The 19,653-nt window shown below is 45.5% G+C and overlaps 1 protein-coding gene across 1 annotated transcript in view; it reads left to right on the top strand.

Moving 5' to 3' along the window:
• Positions 1–19,653, top strand: part of GPC4 (glypican 4) — a 73,050-nt gene that overhangs the window by 29,402 nt on the left and 23,995 nt on the right. Inside the window, exons 2-3 of the mRNA XM_062584581.1 lie at positions 213–371; positions 17,206–17,597. Of these exons, the coding sequence (XP_062440565.1) occupies positions 213–371; positions 17,206–17,597 (551 nt within the window). The remainder of the gene's footprint in view (positions 1–212; positions 372–17,205; positions 17,598–19,653) is intronic.

Raw genomic sequence — 19,653 nt, 5'->3', positions numbered from 1 at the left:
AGTAATGGCATTTTTAGGTGTACTATAGTGATCCTCTACAGAATTAAGTCTGGATATGCAAGAGGCTAATCCAGTGCCCACAGTAAGAGAAAATCTGAGTGGGTCGAGATGGTGCTGCTGTGTCCTTGAATCCCTGCAGCTCGCAATCTGACCTCTCTGCTGTTGTAAAGAGGATTCTTTTGACTTGAGATATTTTCTTCTTTGCTTTTCAGGTGACCACTTGAAAGTCTGCTCGCAAGGCTACACATGCTGTTCTCAAGAAATGGAAGAGAAATACAGTCAACAGAGTAAACACGACTTCAGAAATGCCGTCGTAGAGCTTAGTAATCACTTACAAACAATGTTTAGTTCCCGATACAAAAAGTTTGATGGTAAGTGCAGAGACCTTGAACTTGCTCTCCTGTAGATAAAATGTAAATAACTGCCATGTTGCTGCTTTGTACACAGTTGTTTTGCTCTGCCTTCCCCCCTTTGCTGGGGAGGTTCATGACTCGTGGCTTGTGGTGGTAAGGGTAGAACGCGGCTAGTTTTGCAATCTAGTGTGAGAGAAATATTTGCTGATTATGGCTGTTTCCCACAGAGACAGATTTTTTCTTTCTGGTTAATCTTATGAAAATCCATTTTGCTGTTAATGTAGGTTGCAGTTGGTTTTGTTTGTGTATCCCTGCAGCGTGTGTAATTGTAACGTGCACATCTTGCAGCCCTGATCCACAAAAATGCTGATCTTTCCCAGTGTGTTATGAACTAACTGGATTTGTATCCATCTCACTTAGCCTGTAGAGCTAAGTAGAGCAGTAAATAAATACAGAGCTCTTGTGTGTGAAGGACCAGGGCTCAAGTGTGGTGCAGGGTCAGAAGCAAAATTAACAGAAGTCTCAACATAGTTCCTATCACTTGAGTGATGCTAACTAGTGACTGATCAGCACCTCATGAAATCTGCAGTGGTGTCCCACCAGGCTGATCCCTGTAGAGCAGACCCAGCTCATGGGAGGTGAAGGAAAGGCCATGGTCCCACCTTACCCTCTCGGATGAAAGAAACACCTTCTAGAGGTAGATGACACACACCGGTGCCATCGCTGTCCATCTTGCAGCCATGTGCCTTCCTTTCCTGAGAGCTCTCATTTTGACAGATTAATTCTCAGTCCAGGCAGCTCTAGCGGAGCTCTGCAGGCTCCTCAAGCATTCCCATGTATCACTGCTGGTTGCTCTCCATCACTTCTGTCCCTGCTCATGTGCATCCCACAGTCGCTGTGTGTCCGATAGCCCTGTAACGGGGAGGGAGGAACAGCATGTCAGGTTTTTGCCTGCGTTGTTTTTGTTGGCTTGAAGGGTGAGGTGGCACCTAGCTGCTATCAAAATACCTGATGAGGTAGATGGACCCTGATCGTTGAGACTTTTGTTCTGCTTGTATGTCATCGTCACTGTTTGGTAGTAGAGGTTGATTTCAATTCACAGTCCTCTGGACTTTCCTTTCTCTCTTGTTGGAGCAATGACCAAACATGGTATTCTACCAAAGCCCAAAAGCTTGTGCCTTGAATCTCCCAGGCAGCTGCTCTATACTGCTGCAACAGGTAGCAGCCCCTTTCTTTCAGAAGAGATCAGCGCTTGGGTGAGTGGAAAAAGTCCCTAAGTATGAGATTACAGTGAGTCAAAGTGAAATTACCCAATCATCTTGATAACATCTAAATCTACCAGCTAAATATTTCCTTCTTAACCTCTGTTGTCCCTACCTGCTAGTACACCAAAGGGGTGATAGAGAGAGAACCAAAGTGTCTAGACTTGCAAGCTTAATAAATGCTGTGCAAGACACTTAATGAAACCCAGCCCACAGATAAGCCCTTTCAAAGAGACCAGAGGAACAGCATCTGCTTCACCTTAAATGAATGACAAGGCTTTTAAAAATATTGCACTGAAAACAAAGAGCAGACACGGTTTACCATATTACCATCCCTGACGTATTTTTAGGTGTGTCTGCTTATTATTGCCATGAGAGATGGCTGCAGGGCTGCATGACGGCAGGGGGATATTAAGCGAAGTTGGATACCTCTCAAAGCACAAGCATTTATCATGGATAACCTTTGATAGGGAGCCTTTTAACAGCTCTTTCATTTCTGCTGTGCGCGTCCTTCCATCAGCCCCTCTCAGCGTGCCCTGCGTCAGTCTCAACACTTCAGCTTTTCTGATCTTAAGGTTTGGGAGTCCTTGAATGAATGGTAAATCTGGAAAGGGATTGTGTGAGCCTATTCCTGGAAATTAATTTGCTGTGCCCAGCCTCTCCCTGAAGGATGTTTCTCTGCCCTTTATAAAGCTAAAGGAGGAGAATTAGCAACCTCCTCTGCTTGTCCCAAAGGCTAATGGCTCCATCGTTGAGCATTTCCTAATATCAGATCTAAATCTTTGTTGCTGCAGACAAAGCTGATTTAGGGATTTTTTTAATCTCATCTGAGTAGAAGCCCAATTCACTCATTACTATCCTCCATCGCTTACTTGGTGGAAGACTTTTAACCATGCCAGCCTCTTTTTGTCTGGTCCGGTCACCTCCAAAGACACCCAATTTTCTGTGGCAACGAACGCTGTAGTTAGTGGCTGAGGCTGGCTGAGGAGTCTCCTCTGTGAGGTTTGTAAACCTTCCTGTGCTCATCGAAGGGATTTCGGTACGAGCAGGCTCTGCCGTGAGCTGTTGGAGCGGACTGGGCTGCCTCCCGAGGTCCCTCCCATTCCTCGTTGTCAGCCTTTTCGCTCTAGACGCTTCAAAACTTCTGGCAAACAGCTCAGAGTGCTGTGTCCTAGACTACTAGTTTTGTTTGTTTTTAAGAGCCTGCTATTGACTGATGGCCAGTTTGTGGTGTGTTTCTGTTCCGCAGTCCTGATGCTTGGTTGTCTGGCCGCTAATGTTCTGTCTTGCATGTTTAATTTCTCTTTGTCAGATATAATTCTTTCTGCTTGTCTTTTTCTTTCCTTTCCTTTCTTCCCCTCTCACCCCAGATTTCTGCCCCTGGTATGTGCTGGTCTCCCCTGTGCTCTGCAGGCCTTAAAAATGTCCCTTCTATTCCTTCATCCAAGTCATTAATACTACTCTTGGGTGGAACGGAGTGCAGGTGAGACCAACTTGAGACACCAATTTGAGATGTCCTCCCAGTTTGATACCCTCTAGTGATTATATTTGAGGTATAACTTTTGCATCTTTGTGCACTCAAAACATTATTTCAGTCTAAATAAGTTGAAGCAACCGGAAAAAGAAAGTTGGCTGGACCATGAACGTGGTTGAAAGTGCCTTGACAGCCTCGGGAGGGAGACGGTCAAGGCCCACATATTTGTTCTGACCACTAGGGATGAGACTTGAAAAGCATGCTTTCCCTCCAGAGCTCTTCCTTTACACGGGCCCTTGCCCTCATTCTAACATTTGGAGCTCTTTAAGGCCGCCTCATTACTAGTTGCTAGTAGCTAAGTCTGTTTAAATGAAAATAAAGCTGACAGAAAATGAACTATGCATCTTCTTCTGTTTAACAGCGTCTTCCTCTGTTTAACAAGAAATTGTCTAGGCTACAAGCTGTGTAGATGGACTGAGTAGGCAAGATGAGTGACTATAGATGCCTGAATTCGCTTAACTAAACTGATCTCCCAGCAAGTGGAACAAACACTCTTCTTGCAGAGTAACTATCTTTGTGCTTTGGGAATGACAGCACAGAAAGCAGCTCTTACTGCAAGAAGCAAACCATGTCCTCCAGCCCTTTGGAAATACTTGTTGCCAGTTTTCTTGCTGCTAATCTGTTAGCCTTGATATTCAGGCCTGAGCAGAGAGGCAAACCAAAGCAAGTCTCTGTTATGTGCTTGACCTTTGCAGCAGTTGCCACTGTAAAATGACAGTAGAAGCCACGGCATGTCCTTTGGATGGGGGCTATAATGCCTCGTGGCTTTAGGCGTGTTTGCATCAGCTGTTGCTCGAATGCTACGTGCTGTCGGAACGATTGCTAGAATTGCTCTGAACTGATACCAAAGCTGTATGCTTCAGAAGTGGATTATCTCCTCTTAATCGGGAGCACAGAACAAGCTGCTGATTATCCATCTCCAAATGGATGATCAGAAGGAATTTCAGCTCCTAAGACGTAATTTTGTAATGTTGGATCCCTTTGCTCATGTTCAGTTTGCAGATGCTGGGAGAAGACAGAAGCTTTTAGTCTCATATCTCCTGTCTAAATATTTGCTTACAGGACAGCTATATGTGCTCCTGTGGGTCTCTTCTGTTGTAATTAAAATCACTTGCTCCATCCCACTTTAGCAGTAAGGTATATATTTTCAACAGTAAGGATAATACTTTTTAAAGAAAAAATAACTTCTGTTGTTGGAATCTCCATTGCTCAGCATTTTTAAGATGAAAAATTTTTATTTTTCAGAAACAGCTGGGCTCAGGTGCATGCTTACAGACTTCATTCAGAAACCAGTGGGTGAGATTCTCCAGCCATATATGCCCCTCCTTGCCTAGAGGGTTACAGCCGATCTGGATCAGCTGTACAGGATCTGCCCAGATGTGGTGGCTGTCCTGGGCTGCCTGGGAGGGAAGCCACGAAGCCATGGGGCCGTGGCCACATCTCGTGCCACAGAAGTGACCACAACAGGCAGGGCTTAAAAAGAAAAAGGGCAGGAGGGAAGCGGTTCAAAATCCCCTTTGCCTTGTCTCATCTCTCCCAGTTATTCCCCCCTTTCCCTAGGATTACTGGCATTAACAGGATTAATGGTGACATTAAGAGTGCATAAATGTTCAGTGCTGGTTTTAGACCTGCACTTTCATTTATTTTCCTCTTTCAGCTGAAGCTTTCCATGCTCTCATACGTGCTAGAAAATGAATAGTTTGGGGAAGAGGATGTTAATGCCAAAACAGAAATTTCTCTGCTCTTTTGAGGAATTGGAATAGAGGCAGGAAATAGCAGATAACTTCTTTCAGTGCCTCTGTTATTATATTGCTTCTGAGATAAGATACTGTTTTTTGTTAAAGAAATCTCCTGAATCTCTCAAAAGTCATAACTGTTGTGCCAGACCTGTCTTAGGAAGAAATGATTTTGTAAGTTTATTGAACAGCATAATTCAAGGAAGGCAGTTCCCAAACTCTCTCCGAGTGGAGTGACAGCTAAATGATGGGGCATTGCCCAAAATGTAAGCAATAAATACAATAAGGGCACGAGGTGTCCCTATAGCCTGGTGTAAGCTGCTCCGAGCAGAGACTGAATTGGCCGGTGCTGACCCATGCCCAAGGTGCAGCAGACCAGGCTGAACCACAGCGGTGGGCCGAATCCCGGGAACAGCTAGTTGTTTCCTTTCTGCTGCGTTTAACAAGCACTTTTATTATCGCGCTTGAACCGAGTCTTGGCCCTTTCCCCTGTGCGCTCCGGATTTGGAGAAGACTAGCAAGCCTCTGGGCCGCTGATCTCGCCGTGTTGTCTGTGAGCAAGATGTACGGCGAGGTGAGTATGAAGTGCTCAGTCCCCGTGGTGGGCTGGCAGGAGGTTTTGTGCACGCAACGACCAAGTGACAAAAGGGTTTGCACAACCTCAAGCCAACATAATAGCTGGGAAGCTGTTAAATGTTGCAAATCTCGTTTCTGACCCTCTCCTTCCCACTCCGCCTGACTTTTCCATTAGCATGTAAGATAAAACAAATATGAAAGTGTAAAATGAAACCCCTTTGGGACAGTGGAGCGGAAAGAAATCAAATCCAAGGAGAAGGATCTGGCCATTGGTCACTGAGACGCTGTAATTGTGAACCGCGAGCGGAAAGCGTGGGGCTCGGCGGAGAGCTGTCAGGTGCACCCACCCTCTGCCGTGCGAGGATCGAGCGGGGATGGCTCGAGCGTCTGGGAGAGGGGTCTCCTCTAATGCAGCAAGCTTGCCATGGCCCTGGGATTTAGCTTCGTAGCTAGGAGGACTGATTGGTAGTTATTTCTTAAAGGCTTGTTAAAGGTTGTTGCTCTTAGGTTTCGTGAGAGTATGAACAGTTGGGAGATGGCCACAGCTCCCCAAAAGTAGTTTCTGGCACTAGGTTGAGATCTGTGTTGGGCAGAGTAGCCACAGGTAGAATGTATGGTCATGCCATGTGTCTTCTAAGCATCCCATGGTGGCCTTGATCTTCTAGCACGAGTCCCCTATTGGGTGTACAGTGGGAGACAAATGCTTGTGTACTTCTGCTAATTGGATTGTGGCAAAGGCAACAACTAATCAGGTGGAGCATTGGCCAGATACCTTCCAAACTCTGCTGAAACCGGGCAAAAATCCTGTATTCTCATTTCCTCATTTAGATTTCCTTATGTTGTTCAGATAGCCGTCAACTTAGCAGCCAGTGTGAGATAGCAGGGAGACTTGGAGGGACCTCTAGTAGTTTTACTGAATTCATCCTCAATGTCTTGACTTAGTAAGTCACCTGGAGGATTCATAGAGCATGTTGAATTAGCAGGTGTTTCTACCTGGCCCTCACGTGGTAAGGAGGGAACGTCGGCTGCGTGCCAGCCCTGCTAGCCTGCAACAGTCGCTTCCCGAAACAGAGAACAGGAGTGTAGGGTGAGCCAAAAAGAGCCCAGTGTAATTCCTCCTGGCCTGGGAACCTCCTTGAACATAACAGATAACCTGTGTACAGCCCGTTGCGTTGTAGCGTGCAGAGGGGCTGTACTGTGTGCGTGAGGAACGGGCTACATGAGCGCAGAATAGGTGTGCAAATGCAGGCTTCTCTTACTGTAATTAGATGCGTCGGGGCAGCAGGACACATGCTGGGAAGTATTAATAACCAGGAATGTTTATCACAACAAGATGTGCGGGCTGTGTGCCGAAGGAATGCTGTTGTCCTGTCCTGGAGCATGAGGGATGAGGGGAAACTTTCCCTCTGCAGTGGCCTTCCCTTGCCGTCCTCTGTCTTGGTGGTCTTTTCCACTGCTTCAGACAGTGTGGAGGAAAATAGTGAAAGATGAGCCCCACAGGTGTCCAGACCATGGTTCCTATAGTTAGAATTTGGCAGATCATCAGGGCGCTCTCCCTTACCAAAATAACTGCCCTTTTGGGACCTTAATATTGCATTAACTCTTTTATTGGAAACTGCCTGCAACAGCAGAGACCCAGGACCTAATTCTGCAAGTCTGTGCTCGCGTGCCAGGGCCCTGTCATGCCTGGTGCACCAAGGATGATGTGGTAGGACCTGGGGGGCTAGTCCCAGCTCTGCAGCCTGCCTGGTGCACTTAGCAGAAGGTGGCTGCTGGGAGCGGGGGTGACGGGAGCTGGGTGGCAGTGCCTGTGCAGCGTTGGGGTGGTGAAGGAGGCAGGGGTAGTTTAACAACCCAGCCAGCATGGCGGAGGCCAAGGCTGAGCCTGTGGTGTGGAAGCGTGCTGGGGTCTAGAGAGTGTTGCAGAGAGAAACTAGGGATGTGGTGGAGCCTGAATGCTTGCTATGCAAGAGCAGGGTGTCTTTTGTGTTTTTAAGGCAGTTTTTCCATTTGTTTGGAGAGAGCTGTCCCATTGCAGCTCCTATTTTGGCAATTGCACTAATAAGGAATGTGTCATTAGCGTACACATAATACTATGGTTTTGTCTATCTGCTGCTACCCACTTTTAGATGAAGACAGAGGCTCTACCTTGCCTCTCCAGAAGGGGATGGCACCTAACATCATACTGATCAGGGAAGATCCCTTATATACATAGGAGAAGCAGCTGCCTTCTGCCGAGATTGTCCTTTAGAGTTGGTTTTGGACCTGTGCTTGTCCAGGGTAGGAATGGAATACTTTAGGAGAAGCAAGAGGGAACAACCACCACTTACTTCCTCTTGAAAATCCCACTTGTGCTCTTTCAGTTGTGTCTTCCTGCTGCAACAATAATGAAGTAAATTGTCTGCTGTCTCTGCTGTCTGCAGCTGTGAAAGTTTGTTTATGTTTTGTGTCCTTTTAACTGGCTCCTCTGCATCTGGAGGCCTTTAAAAAAGGAACAGAAGAAACCGCTGATTTTCAGTCGTGTTCATTGAGAAGCGTCAGTGTCTTTTCTGTACCTGTCCCTTGTTTTGGGCGGCTCAGAAAGATCCTGAGGCCAAGCCGTCTCAAAGGGATGAGATCCCAAAGGCAGAGAGTCTCCTGCCACATAGGTGGGAAACAAAGCCGAGGCTTTGCAACCGAGAGAGGAGTTCAGCAATGGGCAAAGCCGCTTTCTGTTTGGGCTTGATGGGATCGAATGGTCTTCTGCCCTCTCACATCCAAGCAGTTCTGCTGCTGAGATGACAGGTAAACCTTTTTTCTTTTCTTTTTTTTTTTTTTTTTTAAGAGATGTGGGTGGCACACTTTATCCTCAGCTACAGGAAACGTGTCTAGTGTTTTCTAGTTACTAATTGCTATCAGCTAGTCAATGAGCTATTGTTTGTCTGTTTAAAATTAACTCTCTCTTCCTCCTTTTTGCAAAAAGAAACCATCTAGCATATGTATGCCTTTTAATTGCTTATGCATTCTTGGGAACTGCTCCCCTGAATGTTAAGGTGATGGCATTTAGGGCTCTTGAGGTGGGTTTGAGATTATGATGTTCCACTGAGGCAGATGTGGTTTGCATTGTTATTTCATTAGTGTGAAATGTACTGAAATGTCTTAACGTCCAGCTATTTGCATACTGTACAAACAAGTAGAAGAGGTGGCCTTAGCTGAAAGCACACTCAGTAAGCGAGATGAGGTGACTTGAGGTAATGGGAACGAGAAAGCAGTCAACACTGTTCAGCAACACAAGCCTTCCTCAAGTTTTTTTTACAGTGAGAAAGCAGGCTTGGAAGGAAATATATATGTGAAATATCTTTCTGAGAGTTCCAGAAATGGGGCATGCAGGAGGCAACTTGAAGGAACTTGCTTGAAAATTTTGCAGCTGAAGTTTGCTGTTTTGGAGTGGGAAGCTGGTGTTTCTGTGCTGCATGGACCTGGGGCTACAAGCTAAAATCAGTTGAGAAATAATTGATGCATCTGAAAAGCCAAGTGAGACTGGAGAATGGATGTGATGAAATTTAGCTATGAAGTTGGAGGGCAGTGGAGTGAAGATCAATCAAATGGGGCAGGGAAGAGGTGGGTCAAGAGTCATGCTGCAGTAAAGGCACATGCAAACTTTTAAGGGTTTGATTAGTGCAGAAGTCAAAGTCATTGGGAGGGGGGAAACTAGGGAGCTGCATGGGGGAGAGATGGCTGTTGAGCTGAGATAGTGAGGAGGAGAAAAAGCTTGGACTGAAGGATGTGGTGCTGCTCAAAGAGAAGGCAGCGTGGGAGGAATGGGAGCAGTGGAAGAAGCCTGCTATAGCTGACCTAGAACGGGAAACATGAGAACGAGGTACAGTGTTGATGCAGTGTCGAGAAAAAGGAATGAGGTCTTGGAGAGGGTCAGGAGCTAGTACAGGGAGCTGCAAGGAGGAGCCAGATATCTGGGAACCATGGAGGGGCTGTGGAGAGGTGGTTGTGCAAACATAGAGGGTAGTGGTGGGCTGGAGAAACCCTGGAGTCGTTGCTCTGCTCAGCAGGAGGGCTTGGGTGGAAAGGGCTCTCCTCCTGCCCTGAGCCTTCCTCAGCCCCAAGATTTGGGAGGAGGTCCCTAGAAACAGGGACAAGGAGGCTGTACAATCTGGGTTTGTCCTGATGGGTGGGATGTAGCAGAGTAGCATGGAACAAGAGGAGAATGTAGGGTAAGATGCCGTGTATGTAGGTAAGACACGTGATGCCCTAGTATTGAGAGCATTTTTGCTATCCCTGCTTTTCTAATTCTTAGACCGCTGTTACGAGTAGCAGTTTGCGCCGTTATTTCCTTCTTGACTCAGAGACTACAGTCTTGGCACTTGCCCCTACACTCCCCTTCTTTGCTCCCTATGCCTTTAATGAGGTTGGTCCCTGTTTGCTGACAGTCATACCATGCTAGGTGCTAGCTTCTTCTCTGCTCTTCTGGGTTTCTGCCAGTGTGAGAGTATGGAGGAAGATGATGTTCTTGAGCCCACCAAAAACAAGATGTTCTAGGAATTAGGAATCTTGTGATTATTTTTTTCCTTCTTCCTTCCCCCCAGGAGGTTGTAGCCCAGTTGTTATTGTCCTGAAACCTTTCAATAACTAAGCAAAGTTGGGAGATTTTGTTGTGTCTTCTGGCTCTCTGAGGTTTGCATGTCATGAGGGCTGTTGCTGTGACACTGGCATGATTTAAGCTTGTATTTCTTCAAACTATGTGGAACGGTTCTTCCCATGTCAGTAAGTGCAAACACATGTTTTAAAACAGGACAGAGAAACAGCTTTTGGAATTGCCCTGCCCTTCCTGAGTTCATATTCAATAAATGTGTTAACACTATGTATTCATCAGTTTCTCAACACTTCTGGAAAAAGGTTGTTAAGCTATGGTTTGTGTTTCCCTGGTGGAAATTACAAATGTGGTATATGCAATAAAGGAAGTGAAGGCATATTAAAAGTAATGAGGCACATTTAAATATTTTTTTTTTCCTTTGGAGTAGGTGGCATAGCTATGGATGGCTTGACTGTAGAGGTGAAAAGAACTGTGAAACATTCATCTTTGCCTCCAAATTCCTTTTATCTATCTGGATTGAGTTCTGCTTCGTACGGCAGACCCAGCTGCAGGGTGGAGTTTGCACCCGCAGATGTATCTCTGAGGGGCCTGGGCCAGTGTGCTGGCTCCCATCCCTCCTTGGTGCAACCCGACTTGAGGAACGGCCTTTGGTGGGGACAGAGTTCAGGCAGGAATTTTTTTTTATTTTTTATTTATTTTTTTTTGAGGCTCCATCTTGCCATTGTGCGTATTTTACAAGTAAACTATTTTATGAGTAAACATAATTAATCTCTTTGTGGCAGTATTCTTCTGTATACACTAGAAAGTATAATTGTCTACACAGACAAGCAAATTAAAGGTTTTAGTAAGACAGTGCTTAATTCATTGTACCTTGGACAACATATTAAGAGTGTACCTGAAAAGCTGGGTGGCAAAATTGTGCCCATAAAAATTCAGCATATTCCCTCTGAATTCCCTTGATTCTGTTTTTTAAGGTGTGTTGATTAATTGTATGTCTACTGAGTATCTGTTCACATACTTAATTTGGAAGCCTTAAGCAGAGTACTCCTAAGGCCAGTTGAAAATACAGCTCTAAAATAAGCAGACTTGGTGCATGTAAAATTTAACGTATCTTTTTGGGAATGTAAATGTGCAGTGTAGCTTTACTTTGTTTGGAATGACACAAATGTACCGGTACACAGCCAGCAAATGTGCATTTGTAGAGAAGATACTGTTGTAACAACCTCTTTGAAGTCCTTACCAGGACTCTTTGATACTGCAGTTAGGGTTTCCTCCATGCTATAAAATGTGGGGCTTTCTCACACTGAGCCCTGATTTACTTATGGTCTAGATCTTTGCAATTGCTGGAAGAGAAGGTGTTCCCAGCAGTATGTTGCTGGGTGCCACATAGCGTCATGCTTCTGGATGTAAGGAGAAGAGGCTTTTGGTGAAATGTTCCTTTCATCCCTGAAGAACAGGGAACTCAAGGCAAAGCTTTGCACTTCTAGGGTAAGAGGCTATGGGTGGGACTTTCAGGCATAACCTGCCTTGGTGGCCTGCTTCCCTTGGGCCCGCTTGGCAAGTGCTGTATCTCCCCAGGGTTGTTGACGTGGCGCTGGTAAGCCACCTTAGCCAAGTTTGCCACCTGTGTGTTGGCTGCAACAGGCAGCCTTAGAGAGCCTGCTGGAGGGGAAAGGCATTCATGAGCAACTGTGGAAGCTAGAAATGGGCAGATGGCTCCAGGGAAGGGTTTTCTTGTTGGTATTTCCTTTGCTTGCTGGTAGCTCTCTGAAGGCTCTCAAAGCGTGATGGGGCTCTCCCTTTGGTGGTACTACAACACAAGGGGAAGCGAGTCATGTGCCAGGCTGGAAGGCAAGTGTGAGCACAGGTGGCAAATACAGGTTTCATTGCGGAGAGAGGGTAGGTGCCCTTAAATTACCTTTTCTTCACTATTAGCTACATTAAACTTAGCAGTGTCTTGTGTGGGTGCAGTATTCTCTCCTTCTCAGCTGAGACCCATTTCTTGCAGGAGAGGTTGTGGCTCATCCGAAAGGCAGTCTAGGCTGGTCCAACTGCTTCGGCTCCGAAGTTTGTGGCGGTTGGTGATGGGATGCGGCTGAATCCATGCAGGCTTGTTTCTTCCTTTGTCACCAAACCTGTAGGGAACTGTCAAACCTGACTTTGGGGGAAGTTGAACGTGCTCTTTTGATGTACTCACCTAATTTGCAGGAACTGCCTTTGATTTAGGCAAGACTGTCCTCTACAGCAGCCGGCTTGCCTCCTCAAAAGCCCTCTGCTGTGCAAATCCCACTATAATACATCTGCAATTGTAGCCCAAATACAGGAGAATATTGCTTCTTATTTTGAGGAAATGATGTTTTCAGTTGAGACCTATGAATCCAAGATAAACAAATTGGATACAAAAATCCAAAGAACTGGATTTATTGTGTGTAGGTGGAATTTGCCCTGTGCATTGCCGTAGGTGGAGTAATTGTGTTTTTCCAAGTAGCTAATGCAGCTCTAATTTGGAAGAAAGGTTGTTTTGAGTTGTTCTGGCTGTGGAAACTGATTTAATGTGGAAGCAGCTTCAGAAGGTGAGGTGTTCTTCTGCGCTTGCTTACTGGCAGGTCAGGCCTGCCCTCAAGTTGCAGTCAGGTCAGTGTATCTGCTGCAGTAGTGCCTATTACCTGAAGAAGGGAAGTTGTCGAATATCTGTGGTTAAGTTTTCCCGCTGTGCCCTTTTATGGAAGGGTTTGTTTAAACACAGAGATTTCTTTTCCTCCAGGACTCTTACTGTAGAAATATCGGATACATCAGGTCTGATCTCCTTTACTGTTTCACGATGTCTCTATGCTTTCCCCAAGTGCTGGACATTGAAACGTTTCACTGAATTTAAACACGTGAAAAAAAATAATCTGAGGCCAGAGCTGTAAACTGCCTGACTATGGATTACTTCTTTCTGTACCTCTAAAAGTTAATTGTGTTAGAAATATCACATTCCTTTAAGCATCAGAGACTATAAAATCCACAGAATTTATCTGCAATACAGAAAAATTTTAAAGGCACATCTTGGCACTAGGAGAGCTTTTCTGCCTCTTCCCCAGCAGTGTCACCCGCCTGCGCTGTGTGGACAGCAGTGCCGGTCCCTTCTCCCCTCCGAAAAGGGACGGCATGATTGAGGGCCTGAGCCCTGCTCTTTTCCTGTGCGTTCTTGTGACTTAAAAAATGACATTGCATTAGCATTGCATTAGCTGAGATGCCTTAAGTCATAAATTGTGCAAGCAGAAATAAGTTTGCAAGGAGTATTGAAGCTGTTGGAAAGGCGGCGCTGAGATTCGTAGGGAGCTGGCGGCTCATTATGCACCTCCTTACGAATCCCAGCGTTCAGTAACGCCACGAGCAGCGCTGATATTAGACATACTGTGATCGGTAGAGGTGGCTCGTACTTGGTGCATTTGCAGGAACGCTGGTTGCAGAGGACTTCTCTGTTTAAGTGAAGCAGCCTCTGTTTCCGTGAGGGTTACCTGTTGGTGCAAGCTGCGTGGGTACCGACCCTTAAGCGAGCACAGCTTGAGCCTTGGCTGAAGCAGCTGCCTCCCGTTTCAGGCTGGCCCCATGCTGACTGTGGTTCACATCAGCCCAGTGCCGCTGCCCATCTTCGGTAGCGTCTCCTCAGCCGCTTCTCCTGGTGTAGCTGCAGACCCACGCTGCGCCGAGCCGTCCTCGGGGCATGCAGAGGGGTGGCGTGCCATCGGTGAAGATGAAATTTAGAGAAGCAGTGATGTTCTCCTTGCAAGGCAGACAACTCTCCATGCTCTGCTCTTAGCTAGGAGACTGGGAGATGGGACGCGGGATGGCTCCTCTAAGCCATGTTGCATGCACTGCTCCTGTGGTTTGTTTTTTGAAACCCATGCTGATTTTGTGTGTCCCTCATTTTTGCCAATTTAAACAAGATAACTGGTAGGCAAAAGAGCCGGAATAGCATCTCTGAATAGCAGAGTTCTGGAGAGCACCAGCAAAGTATGATTTGTCGTCTGTGAAAAATGTTTGCGTTTGACAGCTTTTCACAGGAAGTCTGTCAAAGTGATAATTTAATGAGTACAGATTGCTTGCAACACAGCTGTAAAACCTGCTTTTACAGTCCTGTAAAATAAGCAACCAAGTCCTTTGTGTGTTTGCTTTGTTTGAGAAGAAGTCAACTGCTAATACAAATGAAAGGTGGTCATTTATTTTACCTTGCAAACAATCAGGACTTAAGAGAGGAACCTGCCATTTTTCTTCTTGCAGTGGCAAGGTTAATTCCAGGCTATGCTGCAGTTTGCTAATCAGCTCGTTTCTGCGGAGGGGAGAGTTAATATCTAATTGCATGTGGTACGTTACTAGTCAGACCAGCATTTACGTTACAAAAAGGAATATTTTGTTTCCTTCTCTTTGCATCAGAAGGCTCTGCCTGACACAGAAAAAAGCTTGATTTTCCCTACTCTGCCCCAAACTGGTTCCTTTGCGGGGAGAGGGATGGCAAAGTGAGGTGCCAACAGCTACAGTAAAACAGATATCTTTCATTTAATCGCGGCTGACCAAATCAGAGTGCCAACACGGCACGTGCACGTGCCGTCTGCTGTCCACCGCCGGCGGTCCGCGCCGAGAAACGGCGCTGGGGAAGGTGCCCGGCCGCGGCGCTCCCCTCGCTGCTGCCCTGCTGGCCTTGCCACAGGGGCTGCTTTCGACGGGAAGGTTTTATTTGCCTTTCTTCTTCCTTGCTTTTGGGCCGGAAGATTGCGAGTGCACAGATACGTGCTGCTAATTAAGTTCAGGTTTTTTTCACCTTGTTGCTGCGTGTTCTAGCCCGTATTAAAAATTGCAAGGAGACAAGCTGCTCTAAAGCCTGGATGTCATTTATTCACATTTCAATTTGGAGTGAGACCAGCAAAATGAGTTTGAGCGGGATAATAAATTTGTTAGGGCAATATGGATTGAGATAACTTTTCTGGCTTTGAACAATGCTCTGAGCCTCTTCAGACTGATGGTTGGAAATATTTAATGTTTTTTTTACGTCACTGTCATTTTGGAATCTAATCCTTTCTGAAGAGTTTGCTGATGCATCTGCTAGCTCTTGTGCCTGGTACAAAAGTGTTTAAATAAACAACTTATTTGGTGATATTAGAAGGCCTGAGCAAAGGAAGGAAGTGAGCTTTCAAAATGATTAAGTGAATTAGAAATTAATATACACCAAGCTAATCTCTATAGTATAAACTCAACTAAAAAAAATCTTCCTGCAGAGGAAATGCCAGTCATGGGAACGAAAGTAGAGGTTCCTGCTGATATTGGACAGAGGACGTGGCGGGTGTTTGAAATCAATCTCTTCTTCCCTGGATCATTTCTCTTGGGCTCCTAAGAGGCTACATTATATACAGCTATGTCAACCACCAAACCCCATGACTTTGTTCGTCAGGAACTCGAAGAATGTTTCAGTTTTTCCAGAAAATGTTTTCTCTGTTAGTCTTTGTTTGTACTGGAGCACTTTGAAGACTAAAAATCTGAACTTCAGCATACTTTAATACGTTTTAACAAGGTTTAAATTCACACTGGGCCAAAATATCTTTCCCCCCTCCCTCCTTCTAACAACTTCTGGCTCTAAACATGACTCCTTTGAGGATTAAGAAAACACAGAGGCATGTTTTATTGAAAAATATTTATTGAATATGAGTCACAGAAAAGCAGAGGTCAGAATCCTCAGTCGCTAGTGGCATGCATAAAATAATACGACTCCTCATCTTTTCCAGACTGGCGTTGTAAGGGGCGGCCGGGCACGGCAGTGCCGGCATGCAAGCGCGCCGCAGCCTCCGAGGAGGCACGCCATCCCACGCCGAGTAGCTCTCGTTGCAGCCTTTCGCCGTTGCTGCTGTTAGAGCAGGTTTTCGGAAGCCTCAAGAACGACCCTTCCCTCGTTCTTGTTTGTTTTTTAACCTGTCTGCGCCAAGTCTTCGAGGCAAAGACTTTTTAGTACGCCAGTCCTAGATCACATCTAACTAAATGCTGGGTTTTTCCCCTTCTTTGAACCGTTGCCACCTAGTTGGGAGCAGCCTTTCTTTTGTTTGGCCACAATGCCTTTGCAGTGGGGTAGGTCAGCTTATTCCCCGCGTACAAATTGCCTGCGGCAGGGCATGCAGTCCCGGGCTTTTCCCTGCGCCAAGCCTTTTCCCTGTGCGTTGGGGCTTTGGTGTCGTTGAATCGGTGGTGGATGTTCTTTAAGCTGACCTGACGGATGCATCTGATGTGCCAGGTGTCATCGGGTCAGCGCGTTATCGGCGTTGGAGACGTGCATGGCACTGCCAAGATTGGGCGATGGTGTTTCAGCACGCTGTTCTCTGGCACCGGGCTGTCTGGTATTGTTGGACGTTGAACTGAAGCGGGGATTCGCTTTTGGAAGCGATGAAGCCAGAGGGCCTCCCTTCTGTCTTCCGTCGTCTGAAAAATCGCATGTCGGCCTTCTAAGGGTCAAGTGTTTGGTCTCTGAATTTTGAGCAAATTCTAGCTTAATTGGACTTTCTTTGTACTGCTAGAGACATCTAAAGGCCCCGCCTGTAATCACAAACAATTACGTAATTACAGACAGGCTCTGCCCTAGAGATCTGACAAACTTGAGAGATGGGAGAAGGAACCCACATGTAGATATTTTGTTTTTACAATGCATTAAAATTTGCTATATTTCAGAAATTGAATTGACAGTACTGAAAAGAGAACCATTTGTTCAAAACAACTGATTTAACATTTTTTTTGGTTTTGCTTTCCAATAGTCTTGTGCTCCAAAACAACTTCTTCTAAGATGGATGAATGTTAATATAAGAAACTGCTTTTTTTTATTCAGTTTGCTGACTTTTGTTGTGGTATTCAGTTATGTATCAAAAGAAAATTCACCCATCCATATCTTAACATCTGGGAAGTTGTGGGGGCTTTTGGTTATGAAAAGTGAACAAGAACTTTGAAATGCAGAAAATTCTTTGAGAACTGTCGCTCTTAGCTACCATTTTAGGATGACTTTTAGCTTTCTATTTCATTTGGTGATGGTCTCATTGCACTGAATCTTCAAGTTAAGTAATAGCAGTGGTTGTAAATATATGAGAATGATCAACCTAACCTGAGGTCCTTTACCATGGCTTCTGTTGCTCTTTCCTAGAGTTCTTCAAAGAACTTCTTGAAAATGCTGAGAAGTCACTGAATGACATGTTTGTGCGGACGTACGGCCGTTTGTACATGCAGAACTCGGAGCTGTTCAAGGACCTCTTCGTGGAGCTGAAGAAGTACTATGTGGGTGGCAATGTCAACCTGGAAGAGATGCTCAATGAGTTCTGGGCGCGCCTCCTGGAGCGCATGTTCCGGTTAGTGAACCCACAGTACCACTTCACAGATGAGTACCTCGAGTGTGTGAGCAAGTACACGGAGCAACTGAAGCCCTTCGGAGACGTGCCACGGAAGCTCAAGCTACAAGTGACGCGAGCGTTTGTGGCTGCCCGCACTTTTGCACAAGGCCTCGCTGCTGCAAGGGATGTCGTTAGCAAAGTGTCTGCGGTGAGCTCAATCTCATGCTTATTCCCATTTCTCATAGCCCATGGATGGGGTGTAACCTTGTTCCCTGTTGTTCTACAGATCTAGGACACTTTAGATGCATTGAACTCTTACAGTAGGTACCTAGATGCATTGCTGATACTTGAACGCAGACGGGACCAAATCCCATCTCTTCTGTGAGAAGAGCCCGGCCGTGTGATTGCATGGTAGGGTCACGTTCTAGGGAATGCAAGTGGCCGTTGGCTGTCATCGTCCAGTATTGCAGCAGAGGTGTTTTCCAAGTTGAGGCTGTCCCCTTGTCTATGAAATACCAACAAGCAGGAAATTAATTGGCTTCTGCAGTAGGAATTATGATGTTTGCTTGTGTAATGGCTGTATCTTCTCAATATTGCCCTCAAATTAGAGCGAGTCATGGGCATTATGGGCATCTATTATGGAACTGCTGATAATTTGTTCTGGACTCCCAGGCACAGGGAGAGGCTGTTGACATGAGCAAACAATACTTTCATGATAACACGGAGTATGAGCCACGTGCTCAGGGCAGGAGCCTGTTGTAGCTGGTGCCCCACAAAGAGCGTAAGTTAGACCTCATGTCCACACTAACGCCACTTTTGGGGAGTCAAATGTGTGTGAAATGTATTGGTCATTTAAATGTGCACCTCCCTCTACTTATAAGCTACTTTGGAGTGAATGGAGCAGGGTGACTTTTTTTCTTTTTGCCGTGAGATTTGTCTGTAATTTAATCTGAGTTGTACTGTGTATGGGACAGGTGTATTGGATAATTTCCTTAAAGTGATTGTGTGAGATAACGAATATTAGTGATTTCCTTTTAACAAACTCAGTTCATTTCCTTTTAACAAGCTCAGTTCATTTCCTGTGGACTAGCAAATTTAGTTTAATGATTTAATCAAGCAGAGAGCTTTTCTTTCCATCTACCTGGTTACCAAGTAATAAAAACCAGGCTGAAAAAGCAGGTAGCAGAGTTTGAATCACCCGCCTGAAGTGACAGGAAAAAAAAAAAAAAAAAAAAAAGAAAGAAAGAAAAAGAAAGGTAGGCAAGCAAAGAATAAAGAGCAAAAGCTGTTCAGGCACTCTTAGAAGCAGAATACTCTCGTGGAGGCAGTACAAGTAGCGTCATTAAGTGAGAAGCATTCAAATTGCTTTGACTTACAGAGGTAATACTAAAATACTGCAGCCGTAAAAATTACTTCCATGTTAATTTTTCTTGAGCAGAAATGACAAAAGCAAGCTGTGATAAACCTGCATATATATGATAGGGCAAAGAGTATTACTAAGGCAGCACTTTCCTTACTGATGTTTCCAGGCTCCAGGAGCGATTTGTAAGTCAGTGGCCAAAAGTTTTAGATACTTGGACACCTTGACTATGTCCCTCTAGGAGTGATGACATTAGGATGATATGTGTCCATGTGCTGCCTGCCTCCGTCTTGTTGAGGATGAGTGTGATAGAGGTCCTTGTGGGACATGTAGGGTTCCTCTTATGAGGCTGTAAAAGCCTCTAGTCTCATGGACACTGTCCTGTGGAGGGAAGGAGATGTTTGAGGGACAGTTGGCTACTGGATGAGACTAAGTGTCTCTATCCATGTAAGGTCAGCCATAAGGTAGCCGACTAAGCAGATGGAAAGGTCCTTGTCTCGCTGACCTCTTGGCTGAGGCTTCAAATTGGGTGGCTTTTGTTTCCAGCTGCCTGAAGTTGTTGCAGATATTCTCAGAAAGGAAGGAAAAAAGGGAATGGGAATTTCTCTGCTGGATAGTGAAGATAAAGTATTCAGGATGGAGGTCTGTTCATACAGGTATAATTTTGGGGGGAATGTGCAATCACTTGATAGTCTGTAAACACGTGCAAGCGAGAGATCCTGTTTATGTTCCATCTGTTCAGAATTCATCAAAACCTCTGCAGGCTTGACACAGCCCCACAAGGGCTACAGTCCCCACATCTGTTACGAATCAAAGTTGTGAACTTGAGGTGGCATCATGATTTCTTTCTTCCTTTTGAAGATCCTCAAGTGAAGAGTCACCTTGAATTCTAGAATTAATTGCT

The sequence above is a fragment of the Rhea pennata genome, chromosome 11 (assembly GCF_028389875.1).
Source record: "Rhea pennata isolate bPtePen1 chromosome 11, bPtePen1.pri, whole genome shotgun sequence".
NCBI classification, from domain to species: Eukaryota; Metazoa; Chordata; class Aves; order Rheiformes; family Rheidae; genus Rhea; species Rhea pennata.
Note: the sequence above shows the minus strand (reverse complement) of the source record. Positions and strands in the feature narration are given on the sequence as shown.